The 15,606-nt window shown below is 36.7% G+C and overlaps 1 protein-coding gene across 1 annotated transcript; it reads left to right on the forward strand.

Moving 5' to 3' along the window:
- The first annotated feature begins 34 nt into the window (after positions 1-34).
- On the forward strand, positions 35-12,687 carry LOC117295648 (glutamate receptor 1-like). The gene is made up of 10 exons (XM_033778356.1): positions 35-361; positions 1,880-2,044; positions 3,115-3,369; positions 5,378-5,565; positions 6,019-6,081; positions 6,867-7,190; positions 7,763-7,870; positions 8,804-8,935; positions 9,534-9,767; positions 10,409-12,687. Exons 1-10 carry the CDS (start codon positions 274-276, stop codon positions 11,591-11,593), a joined length of 2,742 nt encoding a protein of 913 aa, XP_033634247.1. The 5' UTR covers positions 35-273; the 3' UTR covers positions 11,594-12,687.
- The last annotated feature ends 2,919 nt before the right edge of the window (positions 12,688-15,606 follow it).

Consider the following 15,606-nt stretch of genomic DNA (forward strand, 5'->3'; position numbering starts at 1 on the left):
GCACCACCTGAATGTGAAAGGGATCTTTGGCGCTATTGATTGCCGTTCGTTTTCACCAACCTCCCAACATCTGACGCAGAGATAGGAGCAAAAAAAAGAGAAAAATTCTGGTTGCGTTTCAGGCTCCTGAAAAAGCCTGGTTTCACATATTTTTGAGGAGTGGGTGAAGTCACCAATTGGTGCCGATTTTCAGGAGTATTTTGTAAACACCCTGTAAGAGGGGTTATCGTCTTGTATCGAAAGAGAAGACGTTTATCAAGTGAAGTTATCAACATGTTGTCGACTACCGTCAAGGTGCTGTGGTCAGTAATGCTTATGCAGCTTTACGTTCATAATGGAGAGGCTGGTGATGTTAGCATCGGTAAGTACTGAGCATTTTATCTTTCAAGGATAACTAGTTTTACAAACCAAAGAAAGTGAATTTACGGAGTGTTGGGCACGGCCATTGCTTTTTAATTCTGGAATCTCGTAAATTCGTTATCAAGCTGAACCAGGGGACTCTGAGACTTTGGTCGTACCGATTGAAAGTGACTACTGAAACATTCTTTAAATAAACACAACTTTATATTGGCTCTTCGCGATCTAAAAGCCCCATCCCAATATATACATACATATACATATACATTTCAATAAAAGTAAATCATGTTGTATAATGAAGACGCAATCATTTTTTTTTGGCCGTCCTACATTTTTTCAAATATTTTTTAGGCCTAACTTGGCTATAGTCGCATTTGATTGTGTGCGCTGGATCCTGTGCCATAGACGGTCACACACGAATGGGTTCCCATACAAAATGACGTATCGATATGTAAATTACTTTCTTTTATGCTCTACTCGTCAGGACTAATTTTATAACTGACGGGCCGCCATTTTCTTTCCATATTTTTGCTGAATCCTTTTTCTTTTCGAGAGGGTTTAGAAGTTCCGTTCCACTTTGACTGTGACTTTTACAGAACCTTTGTTGTCTCTGTGCGTAAAACAAAAGCAGATTAGTGCTCATTTATTGTTTGTGTTATATATTTTAGGATACTGCTTTTTCTCAATTACAAAAAGTACACGCTGCCTTAAAGGCCTTCTTAATCTGTCATTTTCACTGTCATCTGTTATTGTTGTTTTCTTGATTGTATTATCAATTTCAATTTCAATTCACTTTATTATCCACGAAGGGAAATTAATTCCGGCCTTTATGTACATCAAATTTACAAAAATTACATAAGAAGATTTTTTGCCAGAAAACAGTACAAAAAACACTACAAGCCACAAAAGTTTATAAATATATATGTTACATAAAAAAGCTGGAAGTATATAAGATTGAATCGATCTTCCCATCCTTTTCAACTTGTGTTGCTCGACCAAGTCTCCCTGGAACCATGCACTGCAAGATTATTCCATGTCAAATGAAAGATGTGATCACAAACTCACAGAAATGACATGCCCATTGAGCATCCATAGTTTTGACCAACATTTAGTTATGAACTTGAAACCCCCCAAAGCACAATTGTAAATTTGAATATCAATGGAATATTTGTTTTTAATTGGACTTGATGAAACCTGTAATGATTGTAATGATGCTCACTATCTGTTTTCTTTAGAATAGTTATATAGCCCTGTTAGTTATCATCATAGAATTTGAAGTAGTTGTAATGTTTCAATATTCACATGGAGCAACTCTGTCCACCCGAGTGAGTGAACTGAACTCCTGAATGAATTGTTTAATTCTGCTTTCAAAAAGTATGTGGAGAATTCAAATAAGTTACACTCATATTAATAAGAGTATTTTTTTATTTTTTTTTATTTTGGAGGTCTGTCAAAGGTAAAACAGGTGGTCCGTCTATTTATCTCTATTTATAAATGATTTATTTGTTTTGTTTGTTTACAGCGGCACTATTTGGAGCTGCATCTGAAGATCTCAAGGTTGTTATAGATGATGGAGTGCGTTACATTCAGAGAAATACCTCATTTCTCTCTGAAGTACACACCATCTCATTCACTGGTGCTGAGCAGTTTAAACCTTCAAACTCTGTCTACTCGGCATTGGAAGAGAGTAAGTTCTTATTTTCATGCTTTTAAAAGTGAAACGTCTCTTTTCAGTTAAAAGCATTTTTTTATATTATAGAGCCTTGCTTTGTTGAAAACATTGAATTTGAAAAGCAAGCAGAAGTATACATATTAAGTAATAAACCACCAAGGAAACTAACTGTGTGAATTTTAAATTATTTTGAAAAAAGAAAAAGAATTAACAATGACTAGAGCAAGAATTGAACCTGTGACCTTTGGATTAAACCTAACTGGCAAAATATGGAGTTTTCCAACATTGGGGCTAGTTAGCTAAGTTGGTAGAGCTCCAGGACGCGAATAAAAAAACCAGCAAATTTTATTTGTCATCAAATGCAACTCACTGTTGCAAAGTGTTAGAGAAAGATAAGACTTTGCTATTGTTGAAACATTTAACTAGTCCTTGTATTTATTTACTTTCTTAACACTTTAATAGAGAAATTGTGATGTACATAATTATTTTTCCACATAACTGCATGGATTTTGTTTTATACATTCAACTCCTGGTATAATATAAAAATCTTTCATAACTTTTAGCGGTTCCCCCCCCCCCACCCCCCAAATTAGTTCTAAGTACTGTAATGGGAGTAGGTAGGCCTACTATTATACATTGTTGGAAAGTTCTTACAACTTTATGTTACACATTATAATTTAGTTATCCCAGTGAAAGATGTATTTTCTTTTTCAGTGACCATTTATTAAACTTTGTGACACTTCTTACATCCTTCAGAAGGAGAGAGTGCCAATCTCTGAACTCAGATCCTTCTGAATCCTCCCAGGTTTTGCTTCCTATAAAACATCTGTCCTTTTCGAATCCTTCACTTTGGCAAAGAGGATTCGTACAATTTTAATTACATACTTAATTAATAAGTATCACCCAATCTGCTAGCTATAGTACATTATCAGTTGTAACAAGGAAATAGAATGATTTAGGGCTTAATATAGCTTAAAATTTTACCTGAAAAATGTTTTATGCAAATCAATGCATTTTTGCCACAGAATACAATCCTGACCGTATACTTAATTCTTTTTCTTTCCTCTTTTATACTTTGTTTGTAGTTTGTAGTTTAATCTCTGGTGAGATTCCTTCTGCAATGATCCTATCTGAGGATAAATGCCCAGAATGTGAAGATATTGCTGGTATAGCAAGCCACGCCTCCAACCCGGTATTCTCTGTAGATCATGGGTCTTATGATTCTGGCTCCTTGGCTTTCAAGATGCACCCTTCTCCTGAAGACACTAACTCCTTCTTTGTTGACATCCTCACTTACTTCCAGTGGAGGAACTTCATCATCATTCATGACGGTGGAAATGGTAAGTTTTTTTTAATGTATTTTAGGTTTTGATAATTTAGTGCACTTGTATTTGACAGCTTAGAGATGAAATAACCAGCTTTTCTAAAGATATGAACATAAATCCCTTAAAAGGCACTTTACCACCATACATCTACAGTCGACTCCCGTTATAACGAGGTCCCCCGGACTGGCCCATTTTCCTCGTATTATCCGAATCTCGCCTTAAACGCAGCGCGCTAAATATAGATACATACGTCATCATTGTGCATGCACACAACACATGTACTTGCATATACATAATGGCCGCACGTGTGTACACAGATGCATTCTGCGTGCATAGAGTAGTGTGTGCGATGTACTGCACAAACAAGCACAACGTGGGGCTTATAAAACTGTTTTAACTAAGTTAGTTTAGTTTTAAATTCAATTTTAAAATCAATTTACATTTACAAGATTGAAAAAAAGTGTAAGATTTTAACTTGCGTTCATGTTTTGGGCAGTTTCTCTTTGGTCGCCGGCAGTTTATTGCCAATGCAATAAAAAGAGTCTTGGCTTTCATTGGTAACCACCTGTTTAATGCTGGATGGTTTATTGCTGCTGCGGGATACCAGGGAAAATCTTGCTGCTGCAATGCATATTGCACACGCTGTGAAAATTTTCAGTCAATAAAATAAAAGCTTGATTTTCATTGGTAACCACTAGTGTAATAATAGAAGGTTCATTGCTAACGCGAGATACCAGGGAAGAATCATGCTGTTCATGCTGAATCATGCTGTTCAGTACATGTGTGTGCATGTGCAATACACTTGTCGCAGCAACAAAAAATAGAATCTTGATTTTCATTGGTAAACACCTGTGTCATGTTAGATGGTTCATTGCCAATGTGGGATACCAGGTAAAATCTTGCTTTTGCATTCAATAATATATGATCACACAACTAGTTTTGCTTGTAAGTCGCGGGTGGGTTTTTTCTTCTGAAAATTTATAATGCGCTTATAAACTCAGTGGATCAGTATGTTTTCTTGTATTAAGATTTCTCCAATGTTTGAACCATGCAAACCTCCTAATCCCACCATTGTCCGGAGTTTGGAATTAACAACCTTGCTTGCTGACTCGTGACTCCCAATTTCGGATTAGTGTTGCTAGCGGTAGCGTCCACTTTACACCTCTATTGTATGTCTTAAAAGCCACAAATATCGACTTTACCAGCTGTACATGTATTTCCTTTGTTGGCGTTTTTGAATTGTTCTCGTTATAGAAGGGTTTTAAACAATGTTTTGCTCGTAATGGGTCTCCCAAATTACCTCGTTATAACCGTGTTCTCGCTACTACCGTGCTCGTATAATCAGTATTTTAATGCACTGAAACACGCATGGGGCCGTTCGGGACCGGCAAAAAACCTTGTATCGACCGGAACCTCGTAACATGTGAGCTCTTAATAACGGGAGTCTACTGTATGTCTCAGAAGGACTCCAACCCCATATCTCCAACCGCCAGTCTAGGCGATCTTATAACAAACATCTTTTGAGGAAACCCCTGGCCAAAACATCATGGGGTGAAAGAAAGTGGAAGAGTTTTGTTGCCAAGGAGATAATAAAACCTATAGTTTGACCAAATGGCAGTCAACCAAAAGATAATAAGTTACACTTTTACTCTTGTATTTGACACAAATTTTGAAACACTAGAAACACTTCAGCTGTTGATGACAATTGAGCGTCATGTGTAGGATGTTGCTTTTTTTATACCTCCATGTTGCAAAAATGGAGCTCCCACACATGACGCAACATGAGTGATTACAACAGAGCTTTTTGCAAATATTTCTGAAGAGCACCTAAGAAGCCTTCTTAGGTGCTTTTTCAAAATGATTGGATTTTTTACACAGTTTAAATCTGTAGAATCTCATGTGAACTCAATTTTCTTATTGATGAAAACAGTTTATGAATTTCAGCAAATATCACTTGTTGCCGGTTTCGTTCAAGAATAGGTCTTTAACTTCCATGTGTGTTGTTTGTGTTTTTGGAACCCAGCTCTTGAATTTCTTCAGGAAGTGTTGAGCATTCAGAAAGAGCGAGAGTGGAATATCACGGCCATTGAGCTAGCCAGCAGCAATCACCAAAGCTTCTTAGATGTCTCAGTTAGAATTAGAGCTGAATCAACCAAGAACCTATTCGTATTCTGTTCTGCAGAGACCACCGCTAAAGCTTTCTTGGTTTGGGTAAGAACGTCTTCCTGGAAACTGTGGAAATTATTGTTTAATAAGTTGTTGATGTGATGCCAGTGTGGCAGACGATTCTGTTCCCCAAATATGGCAAACTGTGAGTAGACTTTTTCTGACAGCGCCTTCTATTGAATCATCTTCCTCAAGCCCATGTTAATTTCCCATGTGGGGTAGAATCTCTGGGTACAGATTTCCCTAGGACACCGGAAGCTAAAATAATAGGTAATTCTTTATAGAAAAAGTGAAATGACAACAGAAAGATCAACCATCCATCATATCAATGTGGTGTTTTAAAAACATTCACTTTATATTATAAAGGCCTACCCTTAACAAAATTGTATTTGAAACTCTTATTACAGATTAATTGTGATATTTTATTTGAAACTTGGCAGGGGGGTGACCACATAGTTTTCTTGTACTTAATGTATTTATGTGATTGATTAATTTCAGGCCCAGCAAACTCCAAGTGCGAATATTCTGACTGCTAACTACCATTGGGTTTTGGGAAACATTGTAAGTATCCAAATTTATTTATTTCCTCAAAACCTCTCAAAATGGAGAAGATAAAAAGATTTTGAACAATCAAATTTGGATTTGGATTTCTAAAGAGTGTCCATTTCAAAGTTGTTGCAACAAAACTGAATTCTCATCTAGTGGCACAACTTGGAGAGAATTGATTATTATTCACACATCCCCTTTTGATTGAATTCTTTGGGCATAGGCTCCAGGCTTCGTTCGATGTTGGAAAGACCGTACATTAAGTACGCTGCTACAAAATTAATGACAGAGTTCAAGATGAAGCTGTAGCCCAAGCCAAGGTTTAGGGGAAAGGTCCAGGGGGAAAGGTCCAGGACTGGGAAGGCCATCAAGTTGTAGCAAGAATGGAGGGAATCTAAAGGTTGTTCCTGGAAACAAACAGATGCCCCCCCCCCCCCCCCACCTCTGTTAAACACCATCTGCTGTGCCAACTCAGAATAGTTGTGCGGTATATTATTATGAAATATGAAAGATTAATGTCAACTTTGACAAAATATCATGTAATAAGGTCAAGCACCAGACTGAATTTTACATTGCAAATAAGCATAGCAGTTTTGTAAATGATGGCCATTTGTACAATTCAGTTGGGTTTTTTTCAGATATTAAAGTATTATTGACCTGTTAGCATAAATGTTAACAATTTTGGTGTAAATTTAGGTGGTCCTAACTTGATCCCCAAGGTCAGTATTAAGTCTAAGATAATGTTTCTGACTCTATTTTGATGATTGTTTTTTACTTTCCAATTGTCAATCTCCTAATAGGACATGTCACTGGATAGAACCTTTAAAACCGATCTTGAGAGAACCAATGCCTACATCACTCGATTCGGTATGAATTACACTCGAGAGATTCAGTTTGCACTTCCTACATCAATCACGACGTCAACCAATGAGTGGCCAATGAGAGACCGTCTTGCGTTTGATGCAGTCATCTCTGTTGGACATGCTCTAAGGATGTATCGTGAATGGGAAGAATCTCAAGGTTCTTCAGGAACGGCAGTTCTTCCTGGGGATACACAGATGCCCCCCTGTCCTACAGCATCTGCTGTGCCAACTCAGAACACACTCACAACGTATCTAAGACGGGTAACTATCAATTGGATTTTTACTACATTTATAAAAAATTTATTTGTTTGAGTCTTAAAAAGTGTACAGACCCACGCCCCCTCCCCCCTTGGACATTTCTCCCATTGAGCTGAATATTATTGTGAAAAATGATGGCAACCTGTCCATTCTTGTATGCTATATTTGTTTATCAGGTCAAAGGTCAGGAACCAGGGGTAACACAATAATCCCCTGTTGTCGCTCTTTGTATGGGTCAAACTAAGAGGTCACAATGGGCCTGCCTGTGCATGATATGCAGTGTAAAGTCTGGCTGGATACAAATATCAGCCGTCTGCGTGTTGTCAAAAAGTGAGAAAAATCCAAAGGTTTAAACAAATGTTTGCTGTTTGTTTGTCCGTGTCTGGACCCATAGCCAACATGAAGTGATTAAGAGGCTGGGTAAGGGAACTGGGAGAAATTAATATTAATGGACTTAACATGTACCTTTTGTTCATCCTAAACAGCAGCCAACCTCAAGACTCTTGCACTGTTATTTTTTTTTAAAGGCTTTTAGAAATGAATGTTAAACTTCTACTTTTTTCTTTCTTTTCTAGGTTGCGTTCGAAGGCATTTCTGGTAATGTTGAGTTTGATGATGTTGGTAATCGTGTCAACTACACCATTTCAATTTACAGTGGCCAGTTCAAGACTTTGGATCAAATGGTAAGTTCTATAAAAAAATTATAACAAGTATGAAACTAGGAATTCAGTTTTTGTTGCATCACAAAAAATAAGCTGTCCATGCTTCTGATGTTGACGCAAAAATATAGTTAGGGCCTAGTGGAGAGAGAGGGGGGCAGTTCTACCTCCATGGTATACGTGTACGGAAAAGGGAAGGGGCAGACAATGAAATTGCTGGTGGGGGGGGGGGGGTAGAGGAAACTTGGTGGTTACACCAGATAACAAAATTAAAGGTGAGAGGTTGGAGACAAAAGTAAATAATTTGTACAAAACGTGTTTGACCATTTCCTTGGATGTGCAGACCATGGGGTTGAGTGCTCTGAAGGCGCCTTATCCACAGTTTCTCCCCACTAACAGTCTCTCTGTGGTTGCCTAGTGCCTCAATGCCATGTAAAACCAAGTCAGAAATTGTGTGATTAGTAAGATTGAAGTGATGTCCTACAGGTGTATCAATAATTTTGTTGAGTGTTGGCTGTAGTAATGCTTCTCTGATTCCAAGTTTGGGGCGTCCAAACTGATTTTTACATAACCACATTACTTTAAAGTGTAATGTTTCACAAAATGCTTTATACCGTCAACGCTTCTATAAGCTTCCGTTGTCATTAATTTGAAGAGTGATAATGAAAGTTTCCTTGAATTGACATTTGGTCGACAGCAATTGTGTCTGAAATTCTGTCTAACGTTTATGGTTTTGAATACTTTGTCACTTCTGGTTTTGCTGAAGTGTTTTGTCTATCTAAGTGGTCTGTCATGGTAACTTTTGTTTGGTTTTATTTTAAAATCTCACAAGAAAACATTTTAGCAAAGAGGACATACAGGAGTTTGGGAGAAAAAAGTTAATGAACACAGGACTTTGATAGTGTCCACTTTGAAATTAGTTTGTAAATGTTAAAAAATGTACTTTTTTTGTTTCAGAGAGGTGAGTGGACTCAGAATCCTGCATACTGGGAGAAGAAATGGAAGAGGAAGTGGGAGAGTGACGGTCATCTTAATGTCACTTATCACAACTATGCTGCAGAGAGGACTGTCAAAATCGTCACCATTGAGGTTAGTTTTACTCTTAACATTGATGATGATCTATGTTATCAGGATAGTAATACCTAGTTCTTGTTATAGTGCATTTTAACAATAATAGAAAGGTAGCGCTAGTATACAGATACGATAACCATATCCGGTTATCTGTTCAGGTTGGATGTGCGTCAGATTTTGTTTCACAATCAGAGAGTTTTCTCATACACTACAGCCTAAATTTTGCAGGCAAAAGAAAAATCCCAAAACATTTTGTTTTATGGAGAATTTGATTGATTTTTATTTTCAAGTGTCACGACCTGGAGAGGAGAGCAAAACAAAGAAATACAAAGCAGAAATGAGATTCAGGTCTTGAGAATGTACTCTTTATAAGCAGAACCTCTTGACTTCCAATGGTGCAGAATTTTGATTTTCTCCCACTTTTGTAAGGAGACTACCCATTGCAAAGTGGTCGCAAAACAAAACTAAATTTGACCATGGAGCCACTCTTTCAAAAGCAAATGGACCTTCTGCCTTTGATAGATTTCTAGATTTTTAAATTGTCTATGAAGTGCTGTAAAACATTCATGTCAAGAAGTATTATAACGGTTAATTACAAATTCTTCTCTGCTCACAGGCTGAACCGTTCTTGAAGGCTAGGATTGCCAACAGCACCTTCACTGAAACTGGAAGCTGGGTAGGAAACAATCGCTATGAAGGTTACATCATCGATCTTTTGGAGAGAATTAAGACTCATGTCAAGGGGATTGATTTTGACTACCAGATCGAGCTTGTTTCAGACAATAAGTTTGGAAGCCAACATCCATACAGCCACATCTGGGATGGAATGGTTGGTGATGTCATTCGAAAGGTACGATTGATTTAACACCCTGCATTTTCATTTTTAAGAGAGCATTTTCAATTTGTTTTGAAAGCTTTTAATTAATCTTTTGGAAGCTTTTATAGTGGCACCAAGGCCAAGACCATGGGCAACAGGGGTCATGGCTTACTTATAATTCCAGGCCTGCTTACCGTCAGAAAGCAGATCCATGATTATTTCAAATCATCAACAGTTAATACAAAAACAAGTTTCCAAAATTACCTCAGAAAGTAATCTGCTATGTCCTTGGCCTTCAATGCGAATAGACGTATCAACTCAAGAAAAAAAATTCATGCCTTGGAATAGCCCACAGCACCCACAGCAATTGCCTTGGTGCCCTGTGCTTTTGCTGTTGTGCCAATACAAATTTAGATTTTCCCAAAAGAGGTGCCCATTAATAAAGGAAAACTGCTGTGTGCCCCTTCAAAAAAGAAGTTCAAGGCCTGCACATGGTTTTGAATGATAGATGCACTACGCCAGCCTTTGGTGCTAATTTCATCTACATACAGTACACATCTGAACAGTGTGTCAACTCACAAGTATAAGTTTATTTGGGAAAATGTGGGAGTCTTTAAACCATTTTTGGTTTTGGGGACTAAAACAATATTCTTTTGTGCTTTATTGATAAACAGAAAGCTGATGTAGCAGCTGGTCCGCTGACTGTGACTCCAGATCGAGCTCAAGCTGTTGATTTCACCTACCCCTTCATGAGTAGTGGTATCACCGTGATGATGAAACACCCAGAGAGCGTTCAGCACAACCCCTTCCGTATCATGTACCCCTTAGGTATTGAGGTATGGATCGTCAATCTAGTGGCTTTCTTTATCATTAGTGCCATGCTGTACTTCTTCAACTACTTTGACCCCTATGAGTGGCGTGCTGCTGCCGAGCGACAGGAAACCTTCGAGGAGAATGCAGACAACTTCAGCATGAAGAATTCAATGTGGTTTGCGACTACCTCTATGTTTCTGCAGAGTTTTGATGCTTCTCCTCGGTCCAATGCTGGTCGTACTCTAGCAGCTTTCTGGTGGGTATTTGTCATCATCATGGTCTTCCTCTATCTTCTTAACCTGACCCACTTTGTGACCAGTAATAAGAGGCTCGTCTACGCTACCACTGCTGAGGGTCTCCTCGACCAGACAGAGGTGGCTTTTGGCTCCATCGAGAAGGGATCCACCTATTACTTCTTCAAGAAGTCTAGTGTACCAGAGTACCAGCGTCTTTGGCAGCACATGAATACCCGCATTCCATCACCCTGGGTCGCGAACATCAAGGAAGGGATAGAGAAAGTACGTGATTCTAACGGTTACTACGCATTCATTGGTGAGGCTGCTGAAATGAACTTTAAAGCCAGCAAGAAGCCGTGTGATCTTCTAGTGGCCGGTACCTTCATTGCCCGTACTACATATGCTCTAGCTGTTCAGAAGGATTCTCCTCTTAAAGATCAGCTGTCAAGTGCTATTGAGTCTCTCAGAGATACAGGAGTCTTGGAAGATCTGGAACGTGAATGGTGGAATCTGGATAGGTATCCCCTAGAATGTCGTAATTTGACCACCTGGGAGAAACAAGGCGTGTTCTCCTTGACCGCTGTGGACCTCCAGGGTGTCTACTACATCCTCCTGATGGGTATTGTTATCGCCGTAGTTACCTTTGCCATAGAGTCTTTCTTTAGTTGCGGGGGAGGAAACAAAAAGAGCAGCAGCCGTAATGGAATGGGAGGTGGTCAACGCATGGGTGGTGGGCAACCCATAGGTGGTGGACAACCAATCGGTGGGGGTGCCGGTGGTGGAGGGGGAGATGAAAAGATGTGGATCTAAAATAAAAACTGAGAATTTTTTTCTAAGGTTTGGGACAATTTCTTTTTCACAAAAGGACAGTATTTTTGGTTCTAAGTTCCTGTCAAATACATGTGGCTTTGTCCAGTGGCAAAATAATAAATCTCTTTTATTCTAGGATAATTCACATGTACCATTAGGTTTCTGGGTGATATCTGAGAATCAAGTTGAAAACAATAATATTTTTGTTGAGATTGTAAAGTAAAAATTGTTGTACTGTGGTGGGAAATATATATTCAATGATTCGTTTTCCTAGTTCAACTTTTGATTCATATTTCACAACATTCTAAAGCTACAGATTGGCCTGTTATTTTAGATCTTGTAATCGCATGTCTTATAAAGACAGCGTAGTTTTCCTGGCTGAAAAAGGTGATTATCAAAATGAATTTGAACAGAAATACGCCTATTTATATTTGGTGCGACTGTTTGAAAATTTTGTATTTTGTTTATAGATCAACAACACTTTGTACAAAAAAAAGGTCTGTTGTCAGTGTAAATATTCTTACGCCCTTTAAGAAGTTGATGTAATTGTTTTTGCAAGTTAATCAATATGATGTTTGCATAAGGGATAGATGTTTTAACTTCAGTTTTCGCTGTTTTGTACTGGAAAGACTAGATTTCTGCATTCCATTTTAATAGTCTTCAACTGTAACTGGTCAGATTAGATATGCCAAAAGCATTAAAGGTGAAGTTTCTATTGAGACTTGCCTTTAGTAATTTTATTGTTCTTTTCGTTCTTTTCATAATTATTATTCTTATTTGTTTTACTTTTATGTATTTTTCTTCTTGATCTTCTCAATTTAACTTTAAGTTTCATGCATATGATTAATTGAATGTTTGTGTATTATTTGTTGGTCTGTCGAGGAGGAACTGTAGTGACAGTTTATTTCATCTAAGTCAATAATTAAGAAAGTTTTAAGTTCTTCTAATTAACCATTCTCATTACTTACACAAGTACCAGCGATTTAGCTCCATTTGTAGATAAGCATTTTTTATGAAGTGTGTATAAATTTCTGGTTTGTTCAAAGATGTTGTTTTTGTCAGTAACATTTCATAAATAAAATATTCTAATCTTAGAACAAGTTTCGTTTTACTTTATTTGATTAGACTAGAATTATTTTGACTCTAAATTTCTTACCCAATTTGTTCTGAATATAACGAAATTGTTATCAGACTTTCGCCCAATGTTAGCGTGTAGTTTTGTCAAAAATGTGCTTAAATCTGACAAAATCACAAGTAAAGGGGTTAATTTTGATAAAATCACAAGGGGTAGGCCTAAGTCTTGCATTTGTGATAAAAATGGGTCAAAATCTGATAAAATCACCAGAAGTTGGTCTTGCATTTTTGTTGAAAAATGGGCTAAAATTTGATAAAATCACAAGGGGTAAGTCCTGCATTTTTGATAAAAATGGGCTAAAATCTGATAAAATCACAACGGGTAAGTAAGTCTTGCATTTTGGATAAAAATGGGCTAAAATCTGATAAAATCACAAGGGGTAAGTCTTGCATTTTTGATAAAAATGGGCTGAAATTTGATAAAATCACAAGTGGTAAGTCTTGCAATTTTGATAAAAATGGGCTGAAATTTGATAAAATCACAAGGGGGTTAGTCTTGCATTTTGTTTAATCTGGGCTAAAATCACAAGGGGTTAGTCTTGCATTTTTGTTGAAAATGGGCTAAAAATCTGATAAAATCACAAGGGGTAATGTCTTGTATTGATAAAAATGGACTAAAATTTGATAAAAAATTCACAAGGGGTAAGTCTTGCATTTTTGTTGAAAATGAGTTAAAATCTGATAAAATCTCAAGGGCTATTAAAGTCTTGCATTTTGTTGAAAAATGGGCTAAAATCTGAAAATCACAAGGGGAAAGTCCTGCATTTTTGTTGAAAATGGGCTAAAATATTATAAAATCTAAGGGGTAAGTCTTGCATTTTTATTGAAAATGGGCTAAAATCTGATAAATTTTAAGGGGTTAGTCTTGCATTTTTTATAGAAATTGGGCTAAAATCTGATAAAATCACAAGGGGTTAGTCTTGCATTTTTGTTGAAAATGGGCTAAAAATCTGATAAAATCACAAGGGGTAAAGTCTTGTATTGATGAAAAAAGACTAAAATTTGATGAAAAATTCACAAGGGGTGAGTCTTGCATTTTTGTTGAAAAATGGGCTAAAAACTGAAAAACCACAAGGGGTAAGTCTTGCATTTTTGTTGAAATTGGGCTAAAATATTATAAAATCTAAGGGGTAAGTCTTGCATTTTTTATTGAAAATGGGCTAAAATCTGATAAAATCACAAGGGGTAAGTCCTGCATTTTTGTTGAAAATGGGCTAAAATCTGATAAATCACAAGGGGGTAAGTCTTGCATTTTTGTTGAAAATGGGCTAAAATATTATAAAATCACAACGGGTAAGTCTTGCAATTTTGTTGAAATTTGGCTAAAATATTATAAAATCACAAGCGGTAAGTCTTGCATTTATGTTGAAAATGGGCTAAAATCTGATAACATCACAAGGGTAAAGTCTTGCATTTTGTTGAAAATTTTGCTAAAGTCTGATAAAATCACAAAGGCTAAGCCTTGCACTTTTGTTAAAAATTTGCTAAAATCTGATTAAATCGAAGGGGTTTAAAGTTTTGCATTTTTTTATATAATTGGGCAAAAATTTGATAAAATCACAAGGGGTAAGCCTTGCATTTTGTTTAATCTGGGCTAAAATCACAAGGGGTTACATTTTTGTGGAAAATGGGCTAAAAAAATGATAAAATCACAAGGGGGTAATGTCTTGTATTGATGAAAATGGACTAAAATTTGATAAACATTCACAAGGAGTAAAATCTGAAAAATCACAAGAGGTAAGACCTGCATTTTTGTTGAAAATGGGCTAAAATCTGATAAAATCACAAGGGGTAAGTCTTGCATTTTTTATAGAATATGGGCTAAAATCTGATAAAACCACAAGGGGTAAGTCTTGCATTTTTTATAGAAAATGGGCTAAAATCTGATAACATCACAAGGGTAAAGTCTTGCATTTTTGTTGAATCTGGGCTTAAATCTGATAAAATCACAAGGGGTTAGTCTTGCCATTTTGTTGAAAATTTTGCTAGATTCTGATAAAATCACAAAGGCTAAGCCTTGCACTTTTGTTAAAAATATGCTAAAATCTGATAAAATCGAAAGGGGTTTAAAGTTTTGCATTTTTGTATAGAATTGGGCTTAAATCTGATAAAATCACAAGGGGTAAGTCTTGCATTTTTTATAGAATATGGGCTAAAATCTGATAAAACCACAAGGGGTAAGTCTTGCATTTTTTATAGAAAATGGGCTAAAATCTGATAACATCACAAGGGTAAAGTCTTGCATTTTTGTTGAATCTGGGCTTAAATCTGATAAAATCACAAGGGGTTAGTCTTGCCATTTTGTTGAAAATTTTGCTAGATTCTGATAAAAATCACAAAGGCTAAGCCTTGCACTTTTGTTAAAATATGCTAAAATCTGATAAAATCGAAAATCGTTTTGCATTTTTGTATAGAATTGGGCTTAAATCTGATAAAATCACAAGGGGTAAGCCTTGCATTTTTGTTGAGAATGGGCATAAATTTGATAAAATCACAAGGGGTAAGCCTTGCATTTTGTTGAAAATTTTCCTAAAGTCTGATAAAATCACAAAGGCTAAGCCTTGCACTTTTGTTAAAAATTTGCAAAAATCTGATAAAATCGAAAGGGGTAAGTTTTGCATTTTTGCCTATAATTGGGCTAAAATCTGATAAAATCGCAAGGGGTAAGCCTTGCATTTTTGTTAATCTGATAAAATCACAAGGGGTTAGTCTTGCATTTTTGTCTAGAATTGGGCTAAAATCTGATAAAATCGCAAGGGGTAAGTTTTGCATTTTTGTCTGGAATTGGGCTAAAATCTGATAATCGCAAGGGTTAAGCCTTGCATATTTGTCGAAATTGGGCTGAAATTTGATAAAATCACAAGGGGTAAGCCTTGCAT

This window comes from Asterias rubens, chromosome 10 (assembly GCF_902459465.1).
Source record: "Asterias rubens chromosome 10, eAstRub1.3, whole genome shotgun sequence".
In the NCBI taxonomy this organism is placed as follows: Eukaryota; Metazoa; Echinodermata; class Asteroidea; order Forcipulatida; family Asteriidae; genus Asterias; species Asterias rubens.